At 40.0% G+C, this 24,640-nt stretch overlaps 1 protein-coding gene across 1 annotated transcript in view; it reads left to right on the top strand.

The window, feature by feature from the left end:
- LOC142198519 (IgGFc-binding protein-like) overlaps positions 1–24,640 on the top strand; it is a 67,211-nt gene that overhangs the window by 19,519 nt on the left and 23,052 nt on the right. The window contains exons 15-33 of the mRNA XM_075269551.1: positions 8,582–8,632; positions 8,928–9,169; positions 9,993–10,276; positions 10,391–10,668; positions 11,369–11,967; positions 12,119–12,692; positions 12,825–13,024; positions 13,103–13,483; positions 13,645–13,928; positions 14,744–15,015; positions 15,099–15,221; positions 15,932–15,988; positions 16,797–17,038; positions 20,820–21,103; positions 21,201–21,478; positions 22,390–22,988; positions 23,135–23,708; positions 23,841–24,040; positions 24,119–24,499. Coding sequence (XP_075125652.1) covers positions 8,582–8,632; positions 8,928–9,169; positions 9,993–10,276; positions 10,391–10,668; positions 11,369–11,967; positions 12,119–12,692; positions 12,825–13,024; positions 13,103–13,483; positions 13,645–13,928; positions 14,744–15,015; positions 15,099–15,221; positions 15,932–15,988; positions 16,797–17,038; positions 20,820–21,103; positions 21,201–21,478; positions 22,390–22,988; positions 23,135–23,708; positions 23,841–24,040; positions 24,119–24,499 — 5,903 coding nt within the window. The remainder of the gene's footprint in view (positions 1–8,581; positions 8,633–8,927; positions 9,170–9,992; positions 10,277–10,390; positions 10,669–11,368; positions 11,968–12,118; positions 12,693–12,824; positions 13,025–13,102; positions 13,484–13,644; positions 13,929–14,743; positions 15,016–15,098; positions 15,222–15,931; positions 15,989–16,796; positions 17,039–20,819; positions 21,104–21,200; positions 21,479–22,389; positions 22,989–23,134; positions 23,709–23,840; positions 24,041–24,118; positions 24,500–24,640) is intronic.

A 24,640-nucleotide genomic window follows, 5' to 3' on the forward strand; every position in this document is an offset into this window, starting at 1 on the left:
AAAACAGAGTCTACAGTAGCAACTCCGGCTATCACTAAAGGAACAACAACCACAACATCTGGACCTACAACAACTATACCACCAACAACAAGTTCCTCTCTAGAAACTACAACTACAACAGGAACAACTACTAGTAGCACTCAACCAGAGATTTCAACTATTTCTTCAGCTCACACAACTTCAAGAGTAACAGCGACCTCAACTCCTGAAACAACAAGTGCTCAGACTTCAGTGAAAACAGAGTCTACCAGAACCACACAAATAGTTACTGAAGAACCAACAACCTCTTTGACATCCACCTCTATGTCAACTAGAGGAACAGCAACAGTTTCATCACCAACAACAGTGTCAACATCAGAAACCACACAAACAATTGTACCTACTGCATTGAAAACAGAGTCTACAGTAGCAACTCCAGCTATCACTAAAGGAACAACAACCACAACATCTGGACCTGCAACAACTATACCAACAACAAGTTCCTCTCTAGGAACTACAACTACAACAGGAACAACTACTAGTAGCACTCAACCAGAGATTTCAACTATTTCTTCAGCTCACACAACTTCAAGAGTAACAACGACCTCAACTCCTGAAACAACAAGTGCTCAGACTTCAGTGAAAACAGAGTCTATCAGAACCACACAAATAGTTACTGAAGAACCAACAACCTCTTTGACATCTAGCTCTACGTCAACTAGAGGAACAACAACAGTTTCATCACCAACAACAGTGTCAACATCAGAAACCACACAAACAAGTATTCCTACTGCATTGAAAACAGAGTCTACAGTAGCAACTCCGGCTATCACTAAAGGAACAACAACCACAACATCTGGACCTACAACAACTATACCAACAACAACAAGTTCCTCTCTAGAAACTACAACTACAACAGGAACAACTACTAGTAGCACTCAACCAGAGATTTCAACTATTTCTTCAGCTCACACAACTTCAAGAGTAACAGCGACCTCAACTCCTGAAACAACAAGTGCTCAGACTTCAGTGAAAACAGAGTCTATCAGAACCACACAAATAGTTACTGAAGAACCAACAACCTCTTTGACATCCACCTCTACGTCAACTAGAGGAACAGCAACAGTTTCATCACCAACAACAGTGTCAACATCAGAAACCACACAAACAATTGTACCTACTGCATTGAAAACAGAGTCTACAGTAGCAACTCCAGCTATCACTAAAGGAACAACAACCACAGCATCTGGACCTACAACAACTATACCAACAACAAGTTCCTCTCTAGGAACTACAACTACAACAGGAACAACTACTAGTAGCACTCAACCAGAGATTTCAACTATTTCTTCAGCTCACACAACTTCAAGAGTAACAGTGACCTCAACTCCTGAAACAACAAGTGCTCAGACTTCAGTAAAAACAGAGTCTACCAGAACCACACAAATAGTTACTGAAGAACCAACAACCTCTTTGACATCCACCTCCACGTCAACTAGAGGAACAACAACAGTTTCATCACCAACAACAGTGTCAACATCAGAAACCACACAAACAAGTGTTCCTACTGCATTGAAAACAGAGTCTACAGTAGCAACTCTGGCTATCACTAAAGGAACAACAACCACAACATCTGGACCTACAACAACTATACCAACAACAACAAGTTCTTCTCTAGCAACTACGACTACAACAGGAACAACTACTAGTAGCACTCAACCAGAGATTTCAACTATTTCTTCAGCTCACACAACTTCAAGAGTAACAACGACCTCAACTCCTGAAACAACAAGTGCTCAGACTTCAGTGAAAACAGAGTCTATCAGAACCACACAAATAGTTACTGAAGAACCAACAACCTCTTTGACATCTAGCTCTACGTCAACTAGAGGAACAACAACAGTTTCATCACCAACAACAGTGTCAACATCAGAAACCACACAAACAAGTGTTCCTACTGCATTGAAAACAGAGTCTACAGTAGCAACTGCGGCAATCACTAAAGGAACAACAACCACAACATCTGGACCTACAACTACACCACCACCAACAAGTTCCTCTCTAGAAACTACAACTACAACAGGAACAACTACTAGTAGCACTCAACCAGAGATTTCAACTATTTCTTCAGCTCACACAACTTCAAGAGTAACAACGACCTCAACTCCTGAAACAACAAGTGCTCAGACTTCAGTGAAAACAGAGTCTACAAGAACCACACAAAAAGTTACTGAAGAACCAACAACCTCTTTGACATCCACCTCTACGTCATCTAGAGGAACCACAACAGTTTCATCACCAACAACAGTGTCAACATCAGAAACCACACAAAAAAGTGTTCCTACTGCATTTAAAACAGAGTCTACAGTAGCAACTGCAGCTATCACTAAAGGAACAACAACCACAACATCTGGACCTACAACAACTATTCCACCACCAACAAGTTCTTCTCTAGGAACTGCAAGAAGAACAACTACTAGTAGCACTCAACCAGACATTTCAACTATTTCTTCAGCTCACACAACTTCAAGAGTAACAGTGACCTCAACTCCTGAAACAACAAGTGCTCAGACTTCAGTGAAAACAGAGTCTACCAGAACCACAGAAATAGTTACTGAAGAACCAACAACCTCTTTGACATCCAGCTCTACGTCAACTAGAGGAACAACAACAGTTTCATCTCCAACAACCGTTTCAGGTATGTCTTCAGGTAAATTGTTTTTAGCCAGTCATGCTTATTTTAGTTAATCATCAATAGTTTTGTTTAGGTACCTAACGTTTTAGAAAATATAATTAGGCTGATTTATTTACAGGTATAAATTGCCACGTAATTATTTTTTTATGTTTTGGATAATGCTCTCAGCTACTCCAATATCAGAAAACATTGCCTGTGCAGGAAATCATGAAAGCTGTTTCTCTCTCCTAAGGTTCAATATATATGTATTTATGATATTCAAAGATTAATATAGATTGTAAACATTTTTCATATTGAATCGAAATTCCTTAACACCCTAAATTAACACTTCTGTAATACTAACTCACATGTACAAGTTAAAGAGACCAAAGCCTAATGGTAACCTTTTAGATTGAGAAGTTTGAGCAAAACTCTACATTCATGTAATTTTTGTTTCAAGGAATAGGTACAGTTAACCACGATTGAACACAGGCCTTTTAAAATCTAAGGTTAGGTTTACACTACCATTATTTAATGTCCATTGCTCTGATCTATCGCAGGATGAGAGCAATGGGCATTAAATGACAGTTGCAGATGGAGCTTCCTCTCTTTGGTTTCTGTCTGCATTGACCCAAATGTAATAAACGTGACAGAAGTTTTTTTCTTTTTTTTTTTTTGCTGATGTTTATTAAAAAAATAGGGAAAATACAAACAACAAACAATGTTGCCCATAGACAGGACAAATAAATCCAAACCAAGCTCACACAACGTAAATGAGTAGGAAAACTGTATTTATTAATTACTAAGAAATAGTAAATACACACAAACAAATTAAAACATAGTATTGCCTAAACCATAGATTCATAGACACAATCTCCAGTGGGTGATATGTGTAAAAATAGTCGTAGCATGGTTCACAACAGGGGGCGCATAATTCTCTTCTGGTCGGTATTGTTTTCATTGTCGTTTAATTTTGTAGTATATGTTATGTTGCCACTTTTACTGTTCCCTTTTTCATATGGCTATATCTTTAACATAGACTATTTTCTTTATGGTGCATTTTTAATGTAGACCTGTCTACAAATTGTATGCACTGGCACAGTATATATATATATATATATATATATATATATATATATATATATTAGCAGGAGGACCCGGCTTCGCATGGGTATATTACATTTTATGTTTGTGTAGTGGCCCCATAAGAATTGTCCAATTTTGCACTGGTTTATTTTGTATGTGGTTTGTGTGTATGTCCATAAGCGTCAGGTGATTATGTGTATCTCATTTTGGATATCAGTGAAAAACCTGTGATCAGTTGTTATGGATACCTGGAGTAAAGCTGTATCTAATCCTTCCCCATGTAGTACTGTGTTTAGACGCAAGTATCTAATCCTTGTTGGTGTGGTACTGTGTGCAGATGCACATATTTAATCCTCCGGCGTGTGATACTGTGTGCAGATGCGCATATCTAATCCTCCCCCGTGTGGTATTGTGTGAAGAGGCGCGTATCTAATCCTCCGGCAAGTGAAACTGTGTGCAGACGTGCGTATCTAATCTTACGGCATGTGATACTGTGTGCAGACGCGCATATCTAATCCTCTGGTGTGTGGTACTGTGTGCAGATGCGTGTATCTAATCTTCTGGCGTGTGGTACTGTGTGCAGACACGCATAGCTAATCCTCCCCCGTGTGGTACTGTGTGCTGAGATGTGTATGTAATTCTCTGATGTGTGGTATTGTGTGCAAAGGCATGTATCTAATCCTGCTCCATGTGGTACTGTGTGCAGACGCAAGTATCTAATCCTCACCTATGTGGCATTGTGTGCAGTGGTGCGTATCTAATCCTCCGGCAAGTGGTATTGTGTGGAGAAGCGCCTATCTAATACTCTGGCATGTGGTACTGTGTGCAGTGGCGTGTATCTAATCCTCCGATGTGTGGTATTGTGTGAAGACGCATGTATCTATTCCTCTGGCGTGTAGAACTGTGTGCAGATGCACATATCTAATCCTCTGGCGTATGTTACTGTGTGCAGATGCGCGTATCTAATCCTCCCCTGTGTGGTACTGTGTGCTCAGACGCGTATCTAATTCTCTGGCATGTGGTACTGTGTGCAGAGGCATGTATCTAATCCTCCAAAGTGTGGTACTGTGTTCAGACGCACGTATCTAATCCTCCCCTGTGTGGTATTGTGTGAAGAGGTGCGTATCTAATCCTACGGCATGCGGAACTGTGTGTAGAAGCACGTATCTAATCCTACAGCATGTGGTACTGTGTGCAGATGTGTGTATCTAATCCTCTGGCATGTGGAACTGTAAGCAGACATGCGTATTAATCCTACGGCATGTGGTACTATGTGCAGACATGCTTATTTAATCCTCTGGTGTGTGGAACTGCGTGCAGATGAGCGTATGCAATCCTCTGGCATGTGTTATTGTGTGCAGACGCATGTATCCAATCCCCCGGCATATGGTACTGTGTGCAGACGCGCGTATCTAATCCTCCGGCGTGTGAAACTGTGTGCAGACGCACGTGTCTAATACTACGGCATGTGGTGCTGTGTGCAGACGTGCGTTTCTAATCCTCTGGCGTATGGAACTGTGTGCAGATGTGCGTATCTAATCCTCCCCCGTGTGATATTGTGTGTAGATGCATGTATCTAATCCTCTGACAGTGGTACTATGTGAAGACATGCACATCTAATCCTCTGGCGTGTTGAACTGTGTGCAAATGTGCGTATATAATCCTCCCCTGTGTGGTATTGTGTGAAGAGGTGCGTATCTAATACTCCTCCGTGTGGTATTGTGTGCTGAGACATGTATCTAATTCTATGGCTTGTGGTACTGTGTGCAGAGGCATGTATCTAATCCTCCAAAGTGTGGTACTGTGTGCAGACACACGTATCTAATCCTCCCTTGTGTGGTATTGTGTGAAGAGGCATATATCTAATCCTACAGCGTGTGGAACTGTGTGCAGACGCGCGTATCTAATCCTCCCCTGTGTGGTACTGTGTGCTGAGACGCGTATCTAATTCTATGGCTTGTGGTACTGTGTGCAGAGGCATGTATCTAATCTTCCAAAGTGTGGAATTATGCGAAGAGGGCATATCTAATCCTATGGCATGTGGTACTGTGTGCAGACGCGTGTATCTAATCCTATAGCGTGTACAACTGTGTGCAGACGCACGTATCTAATCCTCTGGAGTGTGGAACTGTGTGTAGACGTGCGTATCTAATACTACGGCATGTGGTACTGTGTGCAGACGTGCATATCTTATGCTCTGGTGTGTGGAACTGTGTGCAGATGCGTGTATCCAATCCTTTGGCATGTGGTACTGTGTGCAGAGGCATGTATCCAATCCTTCAGTGTGTGGTACTGTGTGCAGATGCGTGTATCTAATCCTTCGGCATGTGGAACCGTGTGCAGATGCACATATCTAATCCTTCAGTGTGTGGAACTGTGTGCAGAAGTGCATATTTAATCCTCTGGTGTGTGGGACTGTGTGCAAACGCGTGTATCTAATCCTCCCCTGTGTGGTACTGTGTGCTGAGATGCGTATCTAATTCTATGGCTTGTGGTACTGTGTGCAGAGGCACGTATCTAATCCTCCAAAGTGTGGAATAATGTGAAGAGGGCGTATCTAATCCTATGGCATGTGGTACTGTGTGCAGACGCGTGTATCTAATCCTATGGCGTGTACAACTGTTTTCAGACGCGCGTATCTAATCCTCTGGAGTGTGGAACTGTGTGTAGACATGCGTATCTAATCCTACGGCATGTGGTACTGTGTGCAGACATGCATATCTTATGCTCTGGTGTGTGGAACTGTGTGCAGATGCGTGTAGCCAATCCTTTGGCATGTGGTACTGTGTGCAGAGGCATGTATCCAATCCTTCAGTGTGTGGTACTGTGTGCAGATGCGTGTATCTAATCCTTCGGCATGTGGAACCCTGTGCAGATGCACGTATCTAATCCTTCAGTGTGTGGAACTGTGTGCAGAAGCGCGTATTTAATCCTCTGGTGTGTGGGACCACGTGCAAACGCGTGTATCTAATCCTCTGGCGTGTGATACTGTGTGCTGATCTGTGTATGTAATCCTCTGTTGCATGTATCTCAGTTTGGATATGAGTGTTGTCTTGTGCATGTGGAGTGACCGTGTGTATTGCAGTTGGAATATGATTGAAAGTCTTGCAGGCTTGTATTGGCTGGGGGGGGGGGGGGGTGTCATTGTGTTTGGAATGCTGTATCTCAGCAAAGGTAAGCAAAGCCTAATACTCTTTCCTAGACATTCCCCTCCCATTGAAATGGCGACTATTCTGAATTTCATTGTAAGGGCAGATGGTTTGAGGGAAAGAAACAGTCATGTTAACATGCCTTCCAAAGGTCTATTAAGGCACACTGCATAAAAAAATTATAAAGTTAAAAAAATAAATAAATAAATAATAATAATAATACATGTCTACATTATAGGTTCTAGCCTTTATGACACAACATATAATGGAGCCGAAAAACTATTCTAAAAACGTTTTAGTATCCCCTTGTGCTAAAAAACAAACAATGTGAAAAACAACCACTTTTTTCTACTTTTTTGTTAAAAATTTCCAGGATATATGTATATATATATATATATATATATATATATATATATATATATATGAAATTAAAGCCCCATGTATCACTGAAAAAGCATAATAATTATTTTTATCTTAAAAAAATGTTGTAGCCCTCAACAAAAGCCCATATAAAAAAAAAAAACCACAAAAACTTTACCAGTCCTAAAGTGGCCCGGTCCTGTAATGGTTAGATCAATTGCCTTCTATTGTATGTAACACATGGACATTTTGCAAGTACCAGAGTGAAATCCCAAGCTGCTTATAAAAACAAGCTTCCGAAATTCTAATATGAACAACCAAGGCAGAAGAAAGACGGGGCTTCCTCTGATACGCACACCACAAGCTGCATATACGCCATCTGGATTGGTTCTGCAATTTTTTTTATTCCCTGTAATTTGCTTTATATTCTGCCCTTCTCAAAAATAAGGACCCAGCTATTAAAAATCAAATAACAGATGTCAAAGTAATGTGATCAATATGCAAATTATTATTATTATGATTATTATTATTTTATTTCTCTGACAATATGATTTTTAATAACCTCTTGCTGTAAGTGCGTGTGTGTTCTCTTTGTTCTAGCAGAAGCAGATTGAAGATTTGTTGGGTAAACTTCTTGATAGCATCGGATATGATTATGAATATTTTACTCAGTTTAGTTGCTATTTGTGCTTAACATAATAGACCTGATAATTTTGTTACAAAATAACTGATGCCATCTTAGTTGCCTATTTACATAAAATTGTCAAATAAGCAAATGTCGTATATGAGAAAAATGATAATATGATTTCTGACAATATTGAAAGTCAACATTTTTTTTTTTTTACATTGGAAAGCAAGTCACATTCCTTATTTAATGAAACATTTAAGCCTATAAAGTTATTTTGGTTTACAGTCATAGAAGGGAATTCCTCAATTTCTTTAATGTAGATTGTTAGCCCCATATATGGCTAACAATGTACATTTTTCCCTGTCAGTACGTCTTTGGAGTATGGGAGGAAATCCATGCAAACACAGGGAGAACATTCAAACTCCTTACAGATGTTATCCTTGGCAGGATTCAAACCCAGGACTACAGCAGTGCAAGGCTGTAGTGCTAACCACTGAGCCACCATGTTGGGAGTTCCTCAATTTCCATGTGCACCACCCCCGTTTTGCGCCTCACTTGCTAAATGTGGATGGAGCAAGATGGACTGGAGCAAGGATGATATATGCCATCTGTATATAGTATATAGATATATAGTATATAAACCCAGTATAACATATATTTACAAATAATACATAAATCCCAGACTAATTATGTTGTATCTTGCAGGTTCTACTCGAATAACTACTTCAAAACCACCTTTCGTGCCACCAGATTCTGGTATGTTTCCAGAGTAAATTCTTACATGTCAATATCTAATGCCTATTGTATTACTCAAAGGCTTAATTCAGGCATTCAGGGATGTATTGTATTCTATTATATGATAGTCCTGCTTATATTACTGCAACTCTGTATAAACATATGTCCCCTGAAGATCTACTGTTTAAATAGTAAACTAATAACCATAATCATAGTATTGACTAGAATATTTATAAATATATATATATATATATATATATTTATATATATATATATATATATATATAAATAGAGATCTATTTTCCTTTTCATTAAGGTACTTGCGAGGTCAGTGGAGATCCACATTATTACACCTTTGATAACCAGGTTCACCATTTCATGGGAACCTGCACCTACACTTTATCCAAACTCTGTGAAGATGACGGAAACCTAACAGACTTCAATGTGGAAGCGGCAAATGAACACAGGAACGGCAACACCAAAGTGTCATATGTCAAATATGTAAATGTATATGTTTATGAATACAAGATTACACTGGAGAAAAACAAAGTAGTCAAGGTCAGTCACTAACATGTTTTATCTTCTGGTATAGTGCGTAATATCAGGTTGTCGTCAGCCAGTTTTGTGATCAGTTTTAGTAATTGTATTGTATCTTTGGGTCTTCCAGTAGAACTTAATAGAGTTTATGTATCCATTCTAAATAGTTTTTAGTAATGTACAGTACAATTAGTTTTACTTTTCTAAAATTACATTTCCAGTTCAAAATCATTTGAACTAATTTCATAACTATAGAGGTTAAGGGCGGGTTCACACCAGCGCCTGGTCTCTGCTTTGTGGGTCCCCTTCTCCTGCCCGAGAAACCAAACAGAAAACGGAAACTGGCAGTCAGTTTTCAAACCCTTTCACTTCAATGGGTTTGCAAAGTGACCACCTGTGAACATTTTGAGCCTGCCCACGGCGAAACTTTTTTTTTTTTTTTTAACCGGACACAAAGTCCTGCATGTCTGACTTTGTGTCCGGTTAAAAAAACGGTGTCGCCGCGGAGAGGCAAAAGACGCACACGGGCGGTCACTTTGCAAAATCATTCAAGTGAATGGGTTTGAAAATTGACTGCCGGGTTTCCATCTCCTGTCCAGTTTCTTGGGCAGAAGATGGAAGCCTGCAAAGCAGAGATTAGGCGCAGGTGTGAACCCGCCCTAACTTTTGACTGGCCAAATCAATCCTGTTTTTTTTTTTTTTTTTTTTTTTTTTTTTTAAAGACTAATATTAGCCACTAATGAAAATGAGATTGTGTAGTCTAATACTGAGAAATATTAGTAAATCTGTCCCATTATCCTAGAGTTTGTTTTTTGATTTTTATAAAATATTTCTATTTTTACAGGTAAATGGACAGAAAGTGACCCTACCATATTACTTGACACCTGATGTTGAAGTATTCATTACTGGTTCAAATGTTATGGTGACAACGGGCTTTGGATTGAAGGTCAAATTTGATGGAAACCACAAAGTGCAAGTGACACTCCCAGGGAACTACTCTGGTAAAGTGTGCGGCCTTTGCGGAAATTTCAATGGCAATGCTGCTGACGATTTCTTAAATCCAGACGGTGTATTAGAACCCAATTCAAATAGTCTTGGAAACAGCTGGCAGGTTGAAAATGACACAAGGTGAGACATTTTTTTATAGTCCAGATTGCATATTGCAAATTAAATTATTGTATTATTGCCACCTTAAGTCTTCATGTGCCGATCAGTAATACTTATTTCTGATTTCTGTTAAAGGTGCTCTCCCGGAGTTGAACATCCACCCAACTGTACAGATGAAGATACAAATACCATTGCCAGCAATGACTTCTGTGGAATTATCACTGACAAGAATGGACCATTCAAAAATTGCCATGATGTTATAAATCCTCTAGTATACTTTGACAACTGCGCATATGATTTGTGCGAGACCAACCTGGATAAAGAAATTTTGTGTGATAGTCTTCAGGCCTATGCTGAATCTTGTCAGTCTCAAGGAGTTACTATTGATCAGTGGAGAAATGACACCTTCTGCCGTACGTAGACATTATTTATTCTTACATTGTTAAAACCAGTTCTAGTAATCTCCAAGTAGATTAGCAGCTTTATCTTCATCTTATAAATTTACAGTAAAGTCTAAATTATACTTATTCAGAATCTTCTTATTATGTCCCTAAAAATAGAACAGAACATCTTGTATTTAAAATATTATATTATCTTGTATTAAAAATATTCTCAGTGTCTAATGGTAAAGACACTCCACTGGTTATTCTGCCAACTAGAAAGATATTGCTATTATTGTCTACTGTATGCTATATACCATATGGATTTGTTGGAAACAGTCAGTTTACAACAACAAAGAACTGGTGATAGTCTACAAAATCAATTAACCTTATTTCGATATTATTGGCAGTAGTAGATGATCGTGGTGAAATTGCTAACAGTATTAATTGACATAACTAAAAAAAAATAAAGATCTATAATCAGTTAATAGCTCATATTTGGTGCAATTTGATCTGTATTCCATTAAATCAGAACAATGGCAAAGAATATTGTTGCTCGATAAGAAACAAACGGCATTATTTCTTACACTTATAAAAATAATTCATTTAGACTAAGCTTTTCATACCCTATGATAATGAAAGCAAGTCTTCCTGTATCAGGAAAAGCAGATCAAGTTCTCAAAATGTTCTGTAATTCCCTTAATAACTGAGTTGTATTCTTATTGACTTGCAGAACCAAAGTGTCCTCCGAACAGTCACTACGAGCATTGTGGAACAGCCTGTCCAGCTACATGTGTCAATCCAGGAGCTCCATCTTCCTGTACACTTCCCTGTACTGAATCCTGTATTTGTGATCCTGGTTATATTCTTTATGACAATAAGTGTGTTCCAGATGACAAGTGCGGATGTTGGGATGATGATAAGTATTATCCTGTAGGCTCGGAGTTTTGGACGGATGATACTTGTTCCACTAAGTGCAGATGCCCCTCAGCTGGAAGTGGCTTAGTATGTAGCAGTGACTCCTGTCCCAGTAACCAGTACTGTGGCATTACGAATGGTATACCTGGCTGCCACTACCTCACATATGGAGTCTGTCGTGTCCATAATGATCCTCATTATGACACATTTGATAGACTCAATCACAACTTCATGGGTCTATGCACATACACTCTTGCAAAGCTGTGCAACGATTCTTCTTCTCCACAGTACTTTAACATTGAAGCAAAAAATGAGCATCGTGGAGATCCCACTGTGTCATTTGTGAAGTATGTCGTTGTCGAAGTTTATGGGCAAAAAGTTCAAATTATGAAAAATGAAATGGATCGTGTCTTGGTGAGTTCCATTACTTCATTATTACTAAGTCAAATGTACAGGGCACTTAAACATATCCCAACATACACTTTATCTAGATGGTCATAATTGAAGTAAAAATATAAAGCGCAGTGAGACATCCCAATTTATTGGAATTTACATTTTTTTACAGGTCAATAAAGTCTGGACTACACTTCCAGTCACTTTAGTCGGAGGAGCAGTGACTGTCACCTGGACCGGAAAATATGTCACCCTCCAGACCGATTTTAGGTTGACTGTCTCATATGACTTAGATACCTCTGTGGATGTGAAACTTCCCAGCAACTTCTCTAGATTAACCTGTGGAATATGTGGTAACTTTAATAACCGCAAACAAGACGATTACATGATGCCCAATGGACAGCAAGCAGAGAATTCTGAACAACTAGGCCACAGCTGGATAGTAGAAGATGATGATCCATTGTGTAATACAGATGATCCTGAGCCCTCACCACCCCCATCCTGTACACCAGAGAGTGATGAGCTGTATAGTAGTAATGCATTCTGTGGTCTTCTGATAAGTAAAGATGGTCCTTTCCATATTTGTAATTCTGTCATCAACCCTGAAGGATTCTTTGAAAGCTGCAAATTTGACATGTGTGCACTTAATGGAGATCCAGAAACGCTCTGTAGTCTATTGGCGGCCTATGCAGATGCTTGCCAGAAGGAAGGAATTTCTATAACATGGAGAAACACCACATTCTGTCGTAAGTATTTTCCAATACTGTATACATTCACACACATATATACACCTGCTATCTATATATTCTTTATATGAGAAGACAATTGCGGTCACTGCCTGGTTAGAATCTGTTATTAACAAGTCTTTCTTGTTTTAGCTCATAAATGTCCCATCAACAGTCACTTTAGCACATGTGCATCTGCCTGCCCTGCGACATGTGTAGACCCACATCCCACTGGAAACTGCAGCTTACCATGTACTGAAGGATGTGAGTGTGATCCTGGATACGTCATCAGCGGAGGAACTTGTGTTCCCGAGTCACATTGTGGCTGTGTGTACAATAACATTTACTATAAGGTATGTGCAGAACTAATAATACCTCTACAATGACTGTGAATCCTGTGTCCGCCTTAATGTTAATGTTTTATATGACAGGAAGGAGAACAATTCATTCACGATAACTGTGAGAATCACTGTACTTGTGAGGGAAACAACACAGTGTCCTGTTTACCAATGTCCTGTGCAGAAGATGAAATCTGTAAGGTACAAGATGGATTATGGGGCTGCTACAAACCAAGCACAGCAATCTGCCACATCTATGGAGACCCCCATTATACTACCTTTGATGGCACAGTGCATCACTTCCAGGGAGCTTGTACTTACACCGTAACAGAAACATGTGCTAATACATCGCACAGCTTCAGTGTCACCACACGCAATGAGCATAGAGGTAACCCAAGCTGGACCGCCATTAATTCCGTAACTCTAACTGTCAATGGAATAGAGATCTTCATTGGAAAGAACAACATTGTACAAGTAAGTATCACATACAACTTATAGTATGGAAACTATATGCTTACAGGGAGCTTTTGGACTTTTTTTAGTCTCTTAAACCTATATTCAATGTGCTATAGTTATATATATACTTTAGGCTGTTGTTTTAAAGGAGTAATATATTTCTATACTTCTATCTTTAGGTAAATAATGTGGTTGTGACCCTTCCGGCTAATGTGTCTGACATAATCATCACACAAAAAGGCCAGTATGTTACAGTCAGTACAAACTTTGGCCTTGAACTTCAGTTTAATGGAGATCATGAATTGTTTGTGAGAGTGAAAGAATATTACAAGGGGGCGCTATGTGGCCTGTGCGGCACCTACAATGATAACCGCTTGGATGACTTCACAACACCCGATGGCAGCATTGTAACTAATGTCAATGACTTTGGAAACAGTTGGAGAGTCCCAGATGATGGATGGCCGTAAGTATCCGGATTAGTATCATGTTAAAAATGAAACCTTATTCACTAAAATATCCATAAAATACATCCTTTTGGTTCAGACAAATATTAAATATTCCATCATTTTAGAAGTTGCATCTCTTTTCTACATTTATGTTCTTTCAACAAAACTATAGATTCTGCTGAGTTTAGAGCACTCTGCATTAAACATTGTTTTGTATATACAATTTTTTTTTTATACTGTTATATTTTTATGAGTAATGCATAACAGAGTCACTTTAGTAAGGTTTTAATTTATCAGCTTAAAATAAAATACATTAGATAATGGGGCATACAATCTAATACACACATGGGGGCATACTGAAGGCATGTGCTAGAGGAAACAAATAGTTACATGCTTTCTTTATCATTATTATCCTCTGTTCCCCTGAGATAAGGGTTAGTGGTGAAGTAAAGGTAAATAGGTGTCAGATGGTGAGGGCAACACTGGGGTGTATTATTAGAAGGGAAATTAGATAAAAGGGTAATTAGATAAAATATTATCCATTTTACAAATACTTCCTATGATATATTTTAGAGCCATTTTATTATGCCCTAACCCCTGTTCCACAGAGAGATAAGGTACTGCAAGAGGTGTCTTAAAGGAGCTTGATCTCCCCACTGAAAGCACATGCAAGCTCAGCTGAACCAAACACTTATGTGTATGAGAGTGTTATAGATTGTTACACTATATTTAGGAAACCTCATCACCAACTTATCTAAAAACATCCAAATTCTTGCTTTGCCATAGATTTGTTCTCAATCACCATGTGTTAACCTTTCTTTTATATTTTTAGATGTGATTCTACTCCTCCACCTCCACCGGTGTGTCCTCCTTCTATACAGCAGGAGGCTGAGAAGAAATGTTGGATTATTAGACAAAGTGATGGACCCTTCAAACCCTGTCATGCTGTCCTTCCACCCCACAAGTATTTTGAGAGCTGTATTTTTGATCAGTGTGTCACTGGTGGAAGTGATGATTTACTTTGTAGCGTCCTTGCATCCTATGCTGCAGTATGTGAAGCTTTAGGTGTGGATTTGGGAGACTGGATAAACAACACTATTTGTGGTAAGAGGCCGACATTTTTAGAAGGTATAGGGAGGGTAATATTAGTATTGGATTTGATATTTGATCATTATACTGTATTACAGATCCAAATAAACCATCAACAACTCCAGTTTGGATATCTACAACAACACCTCACACAAGTCTCACCTCCACTTCTCATCCCCCCATAACATCCACCAAAGTTCCTACAGCTTCAGTTTTTCCAGGTACAGTTGGTAATGTTACTACATAAAAATGTCTTTTTTATAAAAAAAAAATATTTGATATAGTTTAAAAACATCTGCAATATGAGACACACATGTGCAAATTAAATATTGTATGCATATTTTGCAGATGAATGCATAGCAACTGACATTCATGACAAATCTAATACTCTAGTCCCTGTTATTTGTAATCCAGAAGATTGCAAGAAAAAAAAAATGAGGCAATGGAGCACTGGTTGTTCCAGGACTAAAATTGTAAAGTTAAAAACTATAACTTAAAGGGGTTGGCCCAGATTTGGAGCAACCCAATGGGCGACCAGAAGGTGTAATATATAAAAAAAAAAAAAAAAACATACTCGCCTGTCCCCGATGCTAACTTGCCCCCTTTAAATTGTGTGTCAGGGCTGTAGCGCCAATTGTCCGGAGCCTCACATGATGTCAACGTGAAATATATAAAAGTGAAGATAGTAAATCATCTTCCCTGTCTTCCTTACAGTCAGAGATCACTATCACCACTGAATTACTAACCCCAAAAAGTGGAGATATAAATGAATATATTATAAGTTGTGCTGAAACTTTTCTAACTAAATCACCAATCAAACTTCTCAGCTTCTCCTGTTCTATAAATGCAGATTGGACGACATTTGAATGTGACGGGTTCACTTTATCATTGCTATTATCAAATGAATAACAAATGACATTTCTTGTAACAGGCTCTACACTTTCTACGACTTACACAAGATCCACACCTTTCATTCCACCAGAATCTGGTATGTAGTCAACCTTAATAAATATTTATTTTAATATCTTCTGCATACTTTATTATAGATTTCCTGCATTATCATGGCTTATTGAATGACTGCAGAATATACTTTTATTCAATAGAGTTGATTATTATTTTTTGTGACAGTTTAGGCTTTAAGTCTACCATCACCGAAATAGATACTGAACGACTTATATGCTATTATATGCAGATTGGTGCACCCAGGGTTTTGCCATGTCTGCCAGAAAACCTGTTTTTGCATCAAGACTTCTCAGTTTTGCTATGGGGTGGCATATACGTGGTTGAGAAGTGGTTATGGTGGTGATAGACTCAGCTTTAAGAAATTGAATGATTTAGGGACTTTTATTTTTCGTCAAGTTTTCCAGTAATTTTAAGGAGTTACACAACATCTAGCACATATGATACTTGCCCCTCCTGATCATATTCCATATTCCAAATACCAGTCCATTTTCATGCAGATATTCTTAAAATTTACGTCAAGCTTTTGGTAAAAGGAAACACTATTTTATGGACGCATGTAGCTATGCATTATTTCAACTTTGTAAAATTGATTCTTTCTAACCTTAACCCTTTAAGACACAGGATAGTTTGTACGTTACTGCTAGGATGACTTTTTTTTCATATTTAGCTCAATGTAATGGTATGGTGTAGAGTGGGAAGGGTTTAATGATAGTACTTTAGTAAACCATAGCCACAATACCGTAAATCTTACTAATGTTCCCTTTTTTGTTCTTGAAAAAGGAATGGTTTTATACATTAAGTGGCTAACATGATTATGTGTGTCTCTTATTGAGGTATTTGTGAGGTGAGCGGAGACCCCCACTATTACACCTTTGATAACCAGGTTCACCATTTTATGGGAACTTGCACCTATACCTTATCCAAACTCTGTAACGATGAAGGAAATCTGACAGACTTCAATGTGGAAGCCGCAAATGAGCACAGAGGAGGAAATACTAGAGTATCCTATGTCAAGTATGTAAATGTGGATGTGCATGGATACAGGATCACACTGGAGAAGAACAGAGTGGTTAAGGTTGGTGCCTATGACTGAATTCTTATACTAAGTAGGAAAAGAATAAGAATGGATTTAATTATAATATGGATTGACACTAAATGAGATTAAAATGCATAGCATAAAGCAAGTGTGCTCTCCAAGCATGAAAGTCTGAGGTCATGATTAGAGATGAGCGAACAGTGTTCTATCGAACACATGTTCGATCGGATATCAGGGTGTTCGCCATGTTCGAATCGAATCGAACACCACGTGGTAAAGTGCGCCAAAATTCGATTCCCCTCCCACCTTCCCTGGCGCCTTTTTTGCACCAATAACAGCGCAGGGGAGGTGGGACAGGAACTACGACACTGGGGGCATTGAAAAAAATTGGAAAAAGTCATTGGCTGCCGAAATCAGGTGACCTCCATTTTAGACGAATAGTGGATTTCAAATCCGGGTCATATGAGAATGTGAACTTTGTGACTATGAGACAGGGATAGCTGTACAGGCAGGGATAGCTAGGGATAACCTTTATTTAGGGGGGAATGTTATTAAAAATAACTTTTTGGGGCTCTATCGGGTGTGTAATTGTGATTTTTGTGAGATAAACTTTTTCCCATAGGGATGCATTGGCCAGCGCTGATTGGCCGAATTCCGTACTCTGGCCAATCAGTGCTGGCCAATGCATTCTATTAGCTTGATGAAGCAGAGTGTGCACAAGGGTTCAAGCGCACCCTCGGCTCTGATGTAGCAGAGCCGAGGCTGCACAAGAGTTCAAGCGCACCCTCGGCTCTGATGTAGGAGAGCCGAGGGTGCACTTGAACCCTTGTGCACCCTCAGCTCTGCTACATCAGAGCCGAGGGTGCGCTTGAACCCTTGTGCACACTCTGCTTCATCAAGCTAATAGAATGCATTGGCCAGCGCTGATTGGCCAATGTATTCTATTAGCCTGATGAAGTAGAGCTGAATGTGTGTGCTAAGCACACACATTCAGCTCTACTTCATCGGGCTAATAGAATGCATTGGCCAGCGCTGATTGGCCAGAGTACGGAACTCGACCAATCAGCGCTGGCTCTGCTGGAGGAGGCGGAGTCTAAGATCGCTCCACACCAGTCTCCATTCAGGTCCGACCTTAGACTCCGCCTCCTCCGGCAGAGCCAGCGCTGATTGGCCGAATTCCGTACTCTGGCCAATCAGCACTGGCTAATGCATTGTATTGGCTTGATGAAGCAGTGCTGAATGTGTGTGCTTAGCACACACATTCAGCTCTACTTCATCGGGCTAATAGAATGCATTGGCCAGCGCTGATTGGCCGAATTCCGTACTCTGGCCAATCAGCACTGGCTAATGCATTGTATTGGCTTGATGAAGCAGTGCTGAATGTGTGTGCTTAGCACACACATTCAGCTCTACTTCATCGGGCTAATAGAATGCATTGGCCAGCGCTGATTGGCCGAATTCCGTACTCTGGCCAATCAGCACTGGCTAATGCATTGTATTGGCTTGATGAAGCAGTGCTGAATGTGTGTGCTTAGCACACACATTCAGCTCTACTTCATCGGGCTAATAGAATGCATTGGCCAATCAGCGCTGGCCAATGCATTCTATTAGCGTGAACTGAGTTTGCACAGGGGTTCTAGTGCACCCTCGGCTCTGCTACATCAGATTGCTACATCTGATGTAGCAGTGCCGAGTGTGCATCAGATGTGTAGTTGAGCAAAACTGACTCAGCACTGCTAAGTCTGCATTCGCATAGGAATGCATTGGCCAGCCTTCGGCCAATCAGCGCTGGCTCTGCCGGAGGAGGCGGAGTCTAAGGTCGGACCTGAATGGAGACTGGTGTGGAGCGATCTTAGACTCCGCCTCCTCCAGCAGAGCCAGCGCTGATTGGCCGAATTCCGTACTCTGGCCAATCAGCACTGGCTAATGCATTGTATTGGCTTGATGAAGCAGTGCTGAATGTGTGTGCTTAGCACACACATTCAGCTCTACTTCATCGGGCTAATAGAATGCATTGGCCAGCGCTGATTGGCCGAATTCCGTACTCTGGCCAATCAGCACTGGCTAATGCATTGTATTGGCTTGATGAAGCAGTGCTGAATGTGTGTGCTTAGCACACACATTCAGCTCTACTTCATCGGGCTAATAGAATGCATTGGCCAATCAGTGCTGGCCAATGCATTCTATTAGCGTGAACTGAGTTTGCACAGGGGTTCTAGTGCACCCTCGGCTCTGCTACATCAGATTGCTACATCTGATGTAGCAGTGCCGAGTGTGCATCAGATGTGTAGTTGAGCAAAACTGACTCAGCACTGCTAAGTCTGCATTCGCATAGGAATGCATTGGCCAGCCTTCGGCCAATCAGCGCTGGCTCTGCCGGAGGAGGCGGAGTCTAAGGTCGGACCTGAATGGAGACTGGTGTGGAGCGATCTTAGACTCCGCCTCCTCCAGCAGAGCCAGCGCTGATTGGCCGAATTCCGTACTCTGGCCAATCAGCACTGGCTAATGCATTGTATTGGCTTGATGAAGCAGTGCTGAATGTGTGTGCTTAGCACACACATTCAGCTCTACTTCATCGGGCTAATAGAATGCATTGGCCAGCGCTGATTGGCCGAATTCCGTACTCTGGCCAATCAGCACTGGCTAATGCATTGTATTGGCTTGATGAAGCAGTGCTGAATGTGTGTGCTTAGCACACACATTCAGCTCTACTTCATCGGGCTAATAGAATGCATTGGCCAATCAGCGCTGGCCAATGCATTCTATTAGCGTGAACTGAGTTTGCACAGGGGTTCTAGTGCACCCTCGGCTCTGCTACATCAGATTGCTACATCTGATGTAGCAGTGCCGAGTGTGCATCAGATGTGTAGTTGAGCAAAACTGACTCAGCACTGCTAAGTCTGCATTCGCATAGGAATGCATTGGCCAGCCTTCGGCCAATCAGCGCTGGCTCTGCCGGAGGAGGCGGAGTCTAAGGTCGGACCTGAATGGAGACTGGTGTGGAGCTATCTTAGACTCCGCCTCCTCCAGCAGAGCCAGCGCTGATTGGTCGAGTTCCGTACTCTGGCCAATCAGCACTGGCCAATGCATTTCTATGGGGAAAAGTTAGCTTGCGAAAATCGCAAACTGACAGGGATTTCCATGAAATAAAGTGACTTTTATGCCCCCAGACATGCTTCCGCTGCTGTCCCAGTGTCATTCCAGGGTGTTGGTATCATTTCCTGGGGTGTCATAGTGGACTTGGTGACCCTCCAGACACGAATTTGGGTTTCCCCCTTAACGAGTTTATGTTCCCCATAGACTATAATGGGGTTCGAAACCCATTCGAACACTCGAACAGTGAGCGGCTGTTCGAATCGAATTTCGAACCTCGAACATTTTAGTGTTCGCTCATCTCTAGTCATGATTATAGGAAAAGTACATGAACCTTATGTACTATTATAGACTTTCACAAGCATGTGTGCAAAGAAAAACAGCTTCCAATTCAGCCTGTATCTTTAGTTCTAGCTAGATATCATCTATCTATCTATCTATCTATCTATCTATCTATCTACCTATCTATCTATCCTCTATCTATCTATCTATCTATCTATCTATCTATCTATCAATTATTCTATACAGCTAGTCATCATCTATTTATCATCTATCTACTTATCTATTGTTCTATCTATCTATCTATCTATCTATCTATCTATCTATTTATCTATCTTTCTTCTATTGATCTATCTGTTTCTCAGTGGCAAGACCTAATCTTCTATAGAACATCTTTGCTGTATTTTCTTTAGTTATATTCAGTATACTGTATTTTCACTTTTAACAGGTGAATGGAAAAATTGCAACATTGCCCATCTCTCTTTCACCGGACATTGAAGTATTTATAAGTGGATCCAATGTCATAGTGACAACAGGTTTTGGATTGAAAGTGAAGTTCGATGGAAATCATAAAGTCCAAGTGACACTCCCAGGAAATTACTCTGGTAAAGTGTGCGGCCTTTGTGGAAATTTCAATGGCAATGCTGCTGATGATTTCCTAAATCCAGACGGTGTATTAGAACCCGATTCAAACAGTCTTGGAAACAGCTGGCAGGTTGAAAATGACACAAGGTGAGACAATGTAGTCTTGTTTCAAATATTTCTGCTCTCTATGGTACATAGTAAAAGAGTTTGCCTTAAAATAATTGTCCATTAATTTCTCTTACAGATGTACTCCAGGAGTTGACCACCAACCTAACTGTACTGATGATGAAAAAGTCACCATCAACAGCAACAGCTTCTGTGGAATCATCACTGACAAGAAAGGACCATTCAAAGATTGCCATAATGTTATAAATCCTCTAGTATACTTTGATAACTGTGTATATGACTTGTGCGAAACCGACCTGGATAATGACATTTTGTGTGACAGTCTTCAAGCCTATGCTGAGTCTTGTCAGTCTAATGGAGTTACTATTGGTCGGTGGAGAAATGACACCTTCTGCCGTAAGTAGACATGATCTAATCTTACATTCTGAAAACTATTTCTGGTGAATGCTAGTAACTAAGGTTGGAGTAACAAAAAATAAGTCATGCATTCAATCCAAATAGTAGACATTAAAGTTTGTATACTGTTCATATTTACAGCTTAAAGGGAACATGTAACCAATCTGCAGGCAGTGTATTATATAGCAAGAGGTGCAAAGTACGTTAAAATATAGATTTGTGGGTACAAACGTAAGCTATGCTTAGAAACGATCATCTAGTCATGGGGCAATCCTATTAATGATTGACCGCTATCTCTGCATGCATGGTCACACATTTATGGTTGTCAATCACGGATGGGATCACCCCCCTGACTAAATGACTGTTTGGAAACGTAGAAGGATCAAATATATTATTGAATACATTTTAAGTTATGTTGACTTTTTTTCAATTAAACTATACATTGATCTACTCCTGCTCTATAGCATGCTGCTTCTTGCAGATTGGGCTGCATCCATGTGACAGGACCATTTTATCAATTGTATAATAATTTCTGATTTACCTTGCTATAAAAGCTTTTGTTAAAATGAATATCATCTTACCAAGTGAAACATTGTTGACTTGGCTGAAATGTCTCACAATAATATTCTGCAGGTGACGCTGCAAATGAAAAATGGCACTGTGCTGCAATTCATATATTAAAGCTACTTCCAGATTTACAATATATTTTCAGCTCCAGAGTGTTTAAATATGGAAACCAGGATAAGTTTACCGTATGCATAAAAGGTCTAAAGAAAAAAGAAACTTATGCTGATGTACAGAAAAAAGATGGCATAAGCACAGTATTTGCATAGCTAAACAAAGCAAGTTATCCATAAAGTTATACAACTGACTCAAAAATTTCAATATATATGTTTATTTTTTATTTTTAGAACCAAAGTGTCCTCCAAACAGTCACTACGAGCATTGTGGAACAGCCTGTCCAGCTACATGTGTCAACCCAGGAGCTCCATCTTCCTGTACACTTCCCTGTACTGAATCCTGTATTTGTGATCCTGGTTATATTCTTTATGACAATAAGTGTGTTCCAGATGACAAGTGCGGATGTTGGGATGATGATAAGTATTATCCTGTAGGCTCGGAGTTTTGGACGGATGATACTTGTTCCACTAAGTGCAGATGCCCCTCAGCTGGAAGTGGCTTAGTATGTAGCAGTGACTCCTGTCCCAGTAACCAGTACTGTGGCATTACGAATGGTATACCTGGCTGCCACTACCTCACATATGGAGTCTGTCGTGTCCATAATGATCCTCATTATGACACATTTGATAGACTCAATCACAACTTCATGGGTCTATGCACATACACTCTTGCAAAGCTGTGCAACGATTCTTCTTCTCCACAGTACTTTAACATTGAAGCAAAAAATGAGCATCGTGGAGATCCCACTGTGTCATTTGTGAAGTATGTCGTTGTCGAAGTTTATGGGCAAAAAGTTCAAATTATGAAAAATGAAATGGATCGTGTCTTGGTGAGTTCCATTACTTCATTATTACTAAGTCAAATGTACAGGGCACTTAAACATATCCTACACTTTATCTAGATGGTCATAATTGAAGTAAAAATATAAAGCTCAGTGAAACATCCCAATTCATTGGAATTTACATTTTTTTACAGGTCAATAAAGTCTGGACTACACTTCCAGTCACTTTAGTCGGAGGAGCAGTGACTGTCACCTGGACCGGAAAATATGTCACCCTCCAGACCGATTTTAGGTTGACTGTCTCATATGATTTAGATACCTCTGTGGATGTGAAACTTCCCAGCAACTTCTCTAGATTAACCTGTGGAATATGTGGTAACTTTAATAACCGCAAACAAGACGATTACATGATGCCCAATGGACAGCAAGCAGAGAATTCTGAACAACTAGGCCACAGCTGGATAGTAGAAGATGATGATCCATTGTGTAATACAGATGATCCTGAGCCCTCACCACCCCCATCCTGTACACCAGAGAGTGATGAGCTGTATAGTAGTAATGCATTCTGTGGTCTTCTGATAAGTAAAGATGGTCCTTTCCATATTTGTAATTCTGTCATCAACCCTGAAGGATTCTTTGAAAGCTGCAAATTTGACATGTGTGCACTTAATGGAGATCCAGAAACGCTCTGTAGTCTATTGGCGGCCTATGCAGATGCTTGCCAGAAGGAAGGAATTTCTATAACATGGAGAAACACCACATTCTGTCGTAAGTATTTTCCAATACTGTATACATTCACACACATATATACACCTGCTATCTATATATTCTTTATATGAGAAGACAATTGCGGTCACTGCCTGGTTAGAATCTGTTATTAACAAGTCTTTCTCGTTTTAGCTCATAAATGTCCCATCAACAGTCACTTTAGCACATGTGCATCTGCCTGCCCTGCGACATGTGTAGATCCACATCCCACTGGAAACTGCAGCTTACCATGTACTGAAGGATGTGAGTGTGATCCTGGATACGTCATCAGCGGAGGAACTTGTGTTCCCGAGTCACATTGTGGCTGTGTGTACAATAACATTTACTATAAGGTATGTGCAGAACTAATAATACCTCTACAATGACTGTGAATCCTGTTTCCACCTTAATGTTAATGTTTTATATGACAGGAAGGAGAACAATTCATTCACGATAACTGTGAGAATCACTGTACTTGTGAGGGAAACAACACAGTGTCCTGTTTACCAATGTCCTGTGCAGAAGATGAAATCTGTAAGGTACAAGATGGATTATGGGGCTGCTACAAACCAAGCACAGCAATCTGCCACATCTATGGAGACCCCCATTATACTACCTTTGATGGCACAGTGCATCACTTCCAGGGAGCTTGTACTTACACCGTAACAGAAACATGTGCTAATACATCGCACAGCTTCAGTGTCACCACACGCAATGAGCATAGAGGTAACCCAAGCTGGACCGCCATTAATTCCGTAACTCTAACTGTCAATGGAATAGAGATCTTCATTGGAAAGAACAACATTGTACAAGTAAGTATCACATACAACTTATAGTATGGAAACTATATGCTTACAGGGAGCTTTTGGATGTTTTTTAGTCTCTTAAACCTATATTCAATCTGCTATAGTTTTATATATATATATATATATATATATATATATATATATATA

This window comes from Leptodactylus fuscus, chromosome 3, assembly GCF_031893055.1.
Source record: "Leptodactylus fuscus isolate aLepFus1 chromosome 3, aLepFus1.hap2, whole genome shotgun sequence".
Taxonomy (NCBI): Eukaryota; Metazoa; Chordata; class Amphibia; order Anura; family Leptodactylidae; genus Leptodactylus; species Leptodactylus fuscus.